This window comes from Oncorhynchus masou, chromosome 29, assembly GCF_036934945.1.
Source record: "Oncorhynchus masou masou isolate Uvic2021 chromosome 29, UVic_Omas_1.1, whole genome shotgun sequence".
Lineage (NCBI taxonomy): Eukaryota > Metazoa > Chordata > Actinopteri > Salmoniformes > Salmonidae > Oncorhynchus > Oncorhynchus masou.
This window is the reverse complement of record NC_088240.1, coordinates 88876773-88886486: the sequence shown is the minus strand read 5'-3', so window position 1 is coordinate 88886486 and position 9714 is coordinate 88876773. Positions and strand designations below refer to the sequence as shown.

At 42.5% G+C, this 9714-nt stretch overlaps 1 protein-coding gene across 1 annotated transcript; it reads left to right on the top strand.

Moving 5' to 3' along the window:
- The first annotated feature begins 752 nt into the window (after window positions 1–752).
- LOC135519825 (FH1/FH2 domain-containing protein 3-like) lies at window positions 753–5907 on the top strand. Its single transcript, XM_064945036.1, has 4 exons — window positions 753–764; window positions 1282–1477; window positions 2054–2221; window positions 4450–5907. The coding sequence occupies exons 1-4, from the start codon at window positions 753–755 to the stop codon at window positions 4530–4532; spliced, it is 459 nt and encodes a 152-aa protein (XP_064801108.1). The 3' UTR covers window positions 4533–5907.
- The last annotated feature ends 3807 nt before the right edge of the window (window positions 5908–9714 follow it).

The window sequence follows — 9714 nt, the reverse complement described above, 5'->3', positions numbered from 1 at the left end:
GAAATAGGGGTTTGAGGTTAGGTTAAGGGTTAGAAATAGGGGTTTGAGGTTAGGTTAAGGGTTAGAAATAGGGGTTTGAGGTTAGGTTAAGGGTTAGAAATAGGGGTTTGAGGTTAGGTTAAGGGTTAGAAATAGGGGTTTGAGGTTAGGTTAGGTTTAGGGTTAGAAATAGGGGTTTGAGGTTAGGTTAAGGTTTAGGTTAGAAATAGGGGTTTGAGGTTAGGTTAAGGGTTAGAAATAGGGGTTTGAGGTTAGGTTAAGGTTTAGGGATAGGGGTTTGAGGTTAGGTTAAGGGTTAGGGTTAGGGATAGGGGTTTGAGGTTAGGTTAAGGGTTAGGGTTAGGGATAGGGGTTTGAGGTTAGGTTAAGGGTTAGGGATAGGGGTTTGAGGTTAGGTTAAGGGTTAGGGTTTGGATAAAGCTATGGATGTTCTGTTCACTGCAAGTCCACAGACAAGGGAAGCAGGTTAGTCCAAACTCAAACCAGACCTCAGGGGGTCAGAATCCACAGACAAGCACTTCCTGATAGAACCTTATCCTGGGTAGTAGACCTCATGAGAACCAGAGATTCATCTCTTAAAAAACAATGGGGTCCACATGAGAGGCTGAGTCCTAAATGCCACCCTATTCCTTATATAGTATAGTATAGTGTACTTCTTTTGACCAGAGTCCTGGTCTCCATTTGGGATGAAGCCTGACTCTGCTGACCAGGATCAGCTTACACAGCTCTGTTTGTTCTATAATGGAACCAAGATGGCGATCACCGTCAACAGGGAAGAAATCAGCAGGTTTCAATACAGATGGTTAGGTTTTACTTAACTGTATGTGATGTAAAGGTTCATAAGACGGTCGTCACATAGTGCTGATAAGTTAGGTCTAAGTAATGTTAACTTATGACTAATAAGTTATGACAAAGACCTGTGGTGAATGTTTTTTTGACATTGTGTTTTTGTGGGCAGTGGGGGGTGTTGTTGGTTTGTTTGTTTGTTGTTTGTTTGTTACGGATACTAAATAAATATGGCTTCTATTTGTGGGATACAATTTTTAAAAGTGCATGCAGCATGTGACCATTTAAATATAGCTCCCATGCTGTTGGTCAGGAGAATACTGTAAAGAACTGTGATTAACTCAGAATGGATTTATATGTTGTTGTTTTCTAGAGGTTTTCTAATTGAGTGCTCTTAATGGTGCCAGAGCATGATGACTAATTGAACCATTTTCATAGATAGATTTAGCAAGTTTCATCTCTAACCTAGCTCTTCTCTCCTAATCCACCCCACAGGGTGGAAAGTTTGGCGGTAGCGCCCCGGGGCCTGTAAGCCAGGAGGGCGTGCTGACGCAGGGTCTGCAGTACGCAGAGGATGCAGCGGAGCATGAGAACATGAAGGCAGTGCTGAAGAGCAGCTTGCAGGGCTGCAGTGACAGTGGAGCGTCCACCGTGCCAGGCCTACGTACACGCACCAGAGCCAGCAGGCCAGGTCAGTCTGACAGACCACCACCTTCACACAACTCCTGTAAAAAAGGGAAACCTCTGGACTTTCAAAAAAAAAATTACAACCCCAGCTCTACTACACCTGAGGTTGATTCTGTCTGTCCTTCTCTTCTCTCCTTCTCTCCTTCTCTTCTCTCCTTGACCTCTCTCCTTCTCTTCTCTCCTTCTCTTTCTCTCCTTGTCTTCTCTACTTCTCTTCTTGTTTTCTCTCCTTCTCTTCTCTCCTTGTCTTCTCTCGTTCTCGTCTCCCCTTCTCGTCTCCCCTTCTCGTCTCTCCTTCTCGTCTCTCCTTCTCGTCTCTCCTTCTCGTCTCTTCTTCTCTCCTTCTCTTCTCTCCTTGACTTTTCTCCTTCTCTTCTCTCCTTGTCTTCTCTACTTCTCTTCTTGTTTTCTCTCCTTCTCTTCTCTCCTTGTCTTCTCTCCTTCTCTCCTTGTCTTCTCTACTTCTCGTCTTGTTTTCTCTCCTTCTCTTCTCTCCTTGTCTTCACTCGTTCTCGTCTCTCATTCTCTCCTTCTTTTCTCTCCTTGTCTTCTCTCCTTCTCTCCTTGTCTTCTCTCCTAGGCCGTGTGGGTCCTTGGGGCTCATCAGTGATTGAAGACCCACCTAATTGCACAGAGACAGACGCTGCAGATGAGATCATGGAGCGCATCGTCAAGTCAGCCACTCAGGGGCCCAGGACACGGACAGAGCCTCGCGAGAGGAAGAGGTCCAGAGCCAACCGCAAGTCACGTGAGTCAGAGGGCTTTTTTTACAGTAACAAAATATTTGAAGTAAGAGTAGCCTTTGTTTGACATCAGATTTGCAACTTTTCTTTTTACAGTATCCTTACATTAGCTTTGGGTGTGGTGTGGCCAAAGGTTGAACTGCCCCCGACATCTGATAGTGGACTTTCTGTCAGTGTTAATGCACACTATCTTATTTTCCACCATCACCTGAGTGATACAGTTCCACAACACAGTGCTACAGTAAATACATCCAGTTCTATTTAAACCTCTTCATGTCTCTCTCTCTCTCTCTCTCTCTCTCTCTCTCTCTCTCTCTCTCTCTCTCTCTCTCTGTCTCTCTGTCTGTCTCTGTCTCTCTCTGTCTCTCTCTGTCTGTCTCTGTCTCTGTCTCTGTCTCTCTCTCTCTCTCTCTCTCTCTCTCTCTCTCTCTCTCTCTCTCTCTCTCACTCTCTCTCTCTGTCTCTGTCTCTGGCTCTCTCTCTCTCTGTCTGTCTCTGTCCCTCTCTGTCTCTCTCTCTCTCTGTCTCTGTCTCTGGCTCTCTCTCTCTCTGTCTCTCTCAATTCAATTCAATTCAAGGGCTTTATTGGCATGGGAAACGTGTTAACGTTGCCAAAGCAAGTAAGGTAGATGATATATGAAGTGAATATATAAAGTGAAATAAACAATAAAAATGAACAGTGAACATCACACATACAGAAGTTTCAAAACAATAAAGACATTACAAATGTCATATTATATATATACAGTGTTTTAACCATGTACAAATGGTAAAGGACACAAGATAAAATAAATAAGCATAGATATGGGTTGTATCTACAATGGTGTGTGTTCTCTCTCTCTCTCTCTCTCTCTCTCTCTCTCTCTCTCTCTCTCTCTGTCTCTCTGTCTCTCTCTCTCTCTGTCTCTCTGTCTCTCTCTCTCTCTCTCTCTCTCTCTCTCTCTCTCTCTCTGTCTCTGTCTCTCTGTCTCTGCCTGTCTGTCTCTCTCAATTCAATTCAATTCAAGGGCTTTATTGGCATGAGAAACATGTGTTAACATTGCCAAAGCAAGTGAGGTAGATAATATATAATGTGAATATATAAAGTGAAATAAACAATAAAAATTAACAGTGAACATTACACATAGAGAAGTTTCAAAACAATAAAGACATTACAAATGTCATATTATATATAAATAAAGTGTTTTAACAATGTACAAATGGTAAAGGACACGAGATAAAATAAATAAGCATAAATATGGGTTGTATTTACTGTGTGTGTTCTTCACTGGTTGCCCTTTTCTCGTGGCAACAGGTCACAAATCTTGCTGCTGTGATGGCACACTGTGGATTTTCACCCAGTGGATATGGGAGTTTTTCAAAATTGGATTTGTTTTCGAATTCTTTGTGGATCTGTGTAATCTGAGAGAAATATGTGTCTCTAATATGGTCATACATTGGGCAGGAGGTTAGGAAGTGCAGCTCAGTTTCCACCTCATTTTGTGGGCAGTGAGCACATAGCCTGTCTTCTCTTGAGAGCCATGTCTGCCTACGGCGGCCTTTCTCAATAGCAAGGCTATGCTCACTGAGTCTGTACATAGTCAAAGCTTTCCTTAATTTTGGGTCAGTCACAGTGGTCAGGTATTCTGCCGATGTGTACTCTCTGTGTAGGGCCAAATAGCATTCTAGTTTGCTCTATTTTTTTGTTAATTCTTTCCAATGTGTCAAGTAATTATCTTTTTGTTTTCTCATGATTTGTTTGGGTCTAATTGTGCTGCTGTCCTGAGGCTCTGTAGGGTGTGTTTGTGTTTGTGAACAGAGCCCCAGGACCAGCTTGCTTAGGGGACTCTTCTCCAGGTTAATCTCTCTCTCTCTCTCTCTCTCTCTCTCTCTCTCTCTCTCTCTCTCTCTCTCTCTCTCTCTGTCTCTCTCTCTCTGTCTCTCTCTCTCTGTCTCTCGCTCTGTCTGTCTGTCTGTCTGTCTGTCTGTCTGTCTCTCTATTTCTTTCTTTATCTCTTTCTCTCTCTCTCTCTCTCTCTCTTTCTCTGTCTCTCTCTCGCTCTCTGTTTCTCGCTCTCTCTCTCTTTCTCTCTCTTTCTCTGTCTCTCTCTCTCGCTCTCTGTTTCTCTCTCGCTCTCTCTGTCTCTCTCTTTCTCTGTCTCTCTCTCTCGCTCTCTGTTTCTGTTTCTCTCTCTCTCGCTCTCTCTGTATCTCTCTGTCTCTCTTCGTCTCCCTGCCCTCTTCCTCTCTACAGTGAGAAGAACACTGAAAAACGGTCTGACGCCAGAGGAGGCCAATGCCTTGGGGTTGTCCAGTGGTTCAGAGATGGCTGTGTGACAGGAAGAGAAGTAGAGCTGGATCCGGCAGCACAGCACACACAGACACCTGGGAAACCCTCTTACCGCCCGCCCCGCCCTTCACTGACCCCTGACCTCTAACCCCTGCTCATCCAGCCAGCCAGTCAACCGCTGCACCATAGCTTCGCTTGGTCTTTCCCCTGGTTCAGCTTTATGATGACTGTAGCTCACCTTCCTGTCTGTGGTTTTTGCAGGGAGCTGTGACACTGTGTTCCACCTGGTTAAGATGGTAAACAATGTTCAGGAAGAGACCATGAGGAATATGGTCCTCATCCAGAATAATAGATGGTTTTCAGTGGAACAGTGGTATTAGTATAGGGGCAGTTAAAGGGGTTCAGTGATCCAGCTGACTCAGCTCCACACACACACACTCAGGTAAAGTTCAGCATCCAAACCACTACACTATGCTGCTGTGCCGACTTGAGTGTTTCTTAATGGTGTTGTTCCAATCAGTTGTTTCTCCTAACCTTTGAATATGAGGCTGAGGCCTTTGAGGAACAGCTCACATCCCAACTGTAAGTCTTAATCACTTGATGAAGCCCACAGTGACCACATGACTAGTGGTGAATCTCAGTTGTATTTTCTTGATTCCTCGTGTCTTCTATCCTCACCTGTCTACACAAGGCATTGGAGGACTAGAACTGAGGTTCGTCCTCCCTAACCTTTTCCTCAATTGAGATTCACCCTATGACTGAAAGATACAAACTGAGACTTACCTACACAGAAGACATTTAGCCTCAGGACTTCTAAAGGGAGGGGCATGCGAGTGCTTGAATCACTGTGGACTTGTGTCTGAACCAAAAAGGCCTCGGAGTTGAATAGTAAAGAAGTTAGCATTGACGCTAAAGAAGTTAGCATTGATGCTAAATAAGTTAACATTGATGCTAAAGAAGTTAGCATTGATGTTAAAGAAGTTAGCATTGATGTTAAAGACGTTAGCATTGATGTTATCTATCCCCACTTATGATGAGCATGTGTGTTGGGCTTGGTGTCATACAGTATTTTTAGTTCGAACAATTTTTGTTTATATAAAAAAAAAATGTCTGTGTCCACAGGCTGTTTTGTTCTACTATACTACTGTGGTAGTTTTTGTGGTTTTAAAATACTTTAATGCGTGAGAAAAAGGTGCTCAGAGAAGGAATATTTGCACTGGATGTAGAAGTTGGATGTTTAGAGGAAAGGAAGGGGAAATCCTTGACACACACTGATGTACCAATCAGATATCAGATGAATGAAAGAATCCCCCAGACAGAACCAATAATGAAACAGTAGCACAACTGATTATACACTCTAATTTTAGAGGAAAAGTGAACAGATTCCGTTGACTTTTGCAAACTAAAATGTTTCCAATTTTGCATGTTGTTGATTCAGTTGGATTTTATACAGATGGAACAAACTGGAATTCCAAGAGGACACACCATGATGTGTTAAGAGGGAGGGTATCATTTACTACATACAATTGAATTACTGGTTTCCACTTTTAAAAAACACATATCAGAGTCATTAACTTTGGTGAGAACAGTCTGTGAGCTGACAAGTGTACAGAAGGGACGATGCTACTGGGTCCAGACAGACTGACGTCTGTCAATCACACGTAGTGAATGTTACAGCTTTAACCTATAGGCCTGCCTACAACATACATGTTCCAGCTTTAGCCTAAAGGCCTGCCTAGTACCTACAATTACACACGTGTTGCATGCATGACACCAGTGTTACGCAAAGCTCCTGCTGTTGTTCGCTGCAAAGCCTTCTTCTGTGGTGGAGACATACTTATTGTGGAGTGTTACATTTACATTTACATTTAAGTCATTTAGCAGTGTTAGAACTGACAGGGAGATATATTTACACTAGTTACATTTACGTACTCTCTCTTTCCTCTCTGTGTCAAAGAGTTAGGCAACGTTTAAGAATTGTTTAAAAAAGTACGAGATTAATAATTGGTTATTATAGAAAAACGATATGAGCTTCAACTGAATGAGTGCCTTTTATAGACAAGTCTATTTATTCAGTAATGTTCAGGGAGATATTTGTTACAGAAAATGTTACTGTGTGTAATGGAAGGACTTCCTCCTTAGGTCAATTCAACAGCTGTGACTTCCTGTTTTCATTCTTTCCTACATTAATACATTTCAGTACTATGTTCCATGGCTTATTGTCTTGGAAACAGTTCTCTTCCATTTGCGCATTGCAGTTTTATTTTGAATCACAACTAAACTAGGGTTACAGCTAATTGTCTAATGACAATATTTCCATTTTAGCAGTTTTGTCACAAAAAATGTTCTATAAAAAGATATTAGTTGTTTCCATTTGCCTTAATGTAGAATTAGGGCATATAGTATATCTGAACGTTCCTACACTGTTGACTTTTATTGAGGTGTAGTGGTTACAGTCAGCTAGATAGCTAGTTTTTTAAAGTGCATAATTCCAGTTTACATTTGGAATTGTGTAGAGAGTTGTATGATGATTCTACACAGTCACAAACATTCACTGTGATGGAAACAGCCATTGTTGACTAAACATGAAAGAATATATGCTTGCAGCAACACAAGCCACAACAAAACAGTCACACACCTACAAGTATATGTCTTTCTCAAGGAGAACTTACAATTTGGTATGAAACTATCCAGCACCTTATACACCATTTGTAGCATGCGTCTTTCATTGAGGAAAACCAGAACATTAACAGTGAGAAAGTATATTCTTTCAGCCTTCTTCTCAGATGGTCATTTTGAGTATTGTAACTCTGAGTACATGTAAAGTAATAATGGGGGAAGAATGCTGTAAGATGATGTAAATGTCACAACGATGTGTTTTATGTCTTTCACATGTTGGTATTTTGTATAGAATAGTGTATTATAGGTTAAACAAAGCAGTGTTATTCTATGGAAATGGTCATTTAAGTGAAAACCAAACCATGAATGGGTTTAAAAAATGTCTACAGATGTGGCGTGTCACGTTATGTTATGGATAAAGGGAGATTCATTTGATTTGAATGCTCAGAGGCTTAGCATTTGTTATGTTTTATTGTTTTTCCTCTGCACATGACTTGAAACACATTAGGATAGACGGAGTGGTCGATGTAACCACCTCGGACTGGATTCAATCTGTATCGCTGAAGTTTAGCGTTTTTAGCGTGATTGAAAATGTTCCAGCATTAGCATAGACTGCATTCATGGTAAACACTGCATATGTGGGCTCAATCTGAAATGATCTGTAATGCTTCAGTCCCTAGTACTCCTATGGAACCTACAGCAGCCTTTCATCACATTGCACTCAATAAAACATGGGGTGTGTCCCAGATGGCACCCTATCCCTATAGAGTGCACTACTTCTTCTTCTTTCTTTTTTAACCAGGACCCATAGAGTCCAAAAGTAGTGCACTGTGTAGGGAATAGGGTGCCATTTGGGATGCAAGCCCCATGTTTTCTGTGATTGGCTATATTATCTCATTCTCCCCCACTGCTGTACTGTAAGTCAGTGTGGGACTTGGACACAAGCACATCCAGACTCGGTGAGCTTTTCTTGCGTCTTCGCCCCTCTAACAACAACTGTATGTATGAACATCTGGCAATAAAAGATCTCTTAAGAAACATTCAGAGACACGGTGTGAATTCTGTTGTGTGGGGGGGGAAACGTCTGATTCTTTGTTCAATGTGTTCTGGTAATAATCCCAGAGCAACTATTAGTAGTCTGGAGTATACTGAATTCATGTCCATCATTTTCACTCCTGTCAATGATGTTGCACCTGGAACTCTGTTCCCCTGGTTGCACTGTAGCCTAGAGTTGTCTACACTACATGTGACTAACCTAAAAGTACTTGTTACATTTTGAATGCTTAGCAGGACAGGAAAATGGTTCAATTCACGCACTTAACTAGAACATCCCTGGTCATTCCTACTACTTCTGATCTGGCAGACTCACTAAACACAAATGCTTTGTTTGTAAATGATGTCTGAGTGTTGGAGTGTGCCCCTGGCTCTCCGTAAATTAAAAACAAGACATTTGTGCCGTCTGGTTTGCTTAAATACAAGGAATTTGAAATTATTTATGATTATAACTAAATATATTTTAGTAATTACATTTACTTTTGATACTTAAGTACTTTTAAAACCAAACACTTTTGGACTTTTACTGGGTGAATTTCACTTTTACTTGAGTCATTTTCTATTACGGTATCTTTACTTTTACTCAAGTATGACAATGTGGTACTTTTTCCACCACTGCCAACAGAAGGGGTATGGGACAAGGCTAACCAACAGAGAGGGTATGGGACAAGGCTGACCAACAGAGAGGGTATGGGACAAGGCTAACCAACAGAGGGTATGGGACAAGGCTAACCAACAGAGGGTATGGGACAAGGCTAACCAACAGAGGGTATGGGACAAGGCTAACCAACAGAGGGTATGGGACAAGGCTAACCAACAGAGAGGGTATGGGACAAGGCTAACCAACAGAGAGGGTATGGGACAAGGCTAACCAACAGAGAGGGTATATATTTATTTAAGGCTAACCAACAGAGGGTATGGGACAAGGCTAACCAACAGAGAGGGTATGGGACAAGGCTAACCAACAGAGAGGGTATGGGACAAGGCTAACCAACAGAGAGGGTATGGGACAAGGCTGACCAACAGAGGGTATGGGACAAGGCTAACCAACAGAGGGTATGGGACAAGGCTAACCAACAGAGGGTATGGGACAAGGCTAACCAACAGAGAGGGTATGGGACAAGGCTAACCAACAGAGAGGGTATATATTTATTTAAGGCTAACCAACAGAGGGTATGGGACAAGGCTAACCAACAGAGAGGGTATGGGACAAGGCTAACCAACAGAGAGGGTATGGGACAAGGCTAACCAACAGAGGGTATGGGACAAGGCTAACCAACAGAGGGAATGGGACAAGGCTAACCAACAGAGGGTATGGGACAAGGCTAACCAACAGAGGGTATGGGACAAGGCTAACCAACAGAGAGGGTATGGGACAAGGCTAACCAACAGAGAGGGTACGGGACAAGGCTAACCAACAGAGAGGGTACGGGACAAGGCTAACCAACAGAGAGGGTACAGGACAAGGCTAACCAACAGAGAGGGTACGGGACAAGGCTAACCAACAGAGGGTACGGGACAAGGCTAACCAACAGAGAGGGTACGGGACAAGGCTAA

Coding starts and splice junctions, on each gene's coding strand:
- LOC135519825 (XM_064945036.1), top strand. Junction 1,478..2,053: donor CACCAGAGCCAGCAGGCCAG/GTCAGTCTGACA, acceptor CTTCTCTCCTAG/GCCGTGTGGGTCCTTGGGGC. Junction 2,222..4,449: donor CAGAGCCAACCGCAAGTCAC/GTGAGTCAGAGG, acceptor TCCTCTCTACAG/TGAGAAGAACACTGAAAAAC.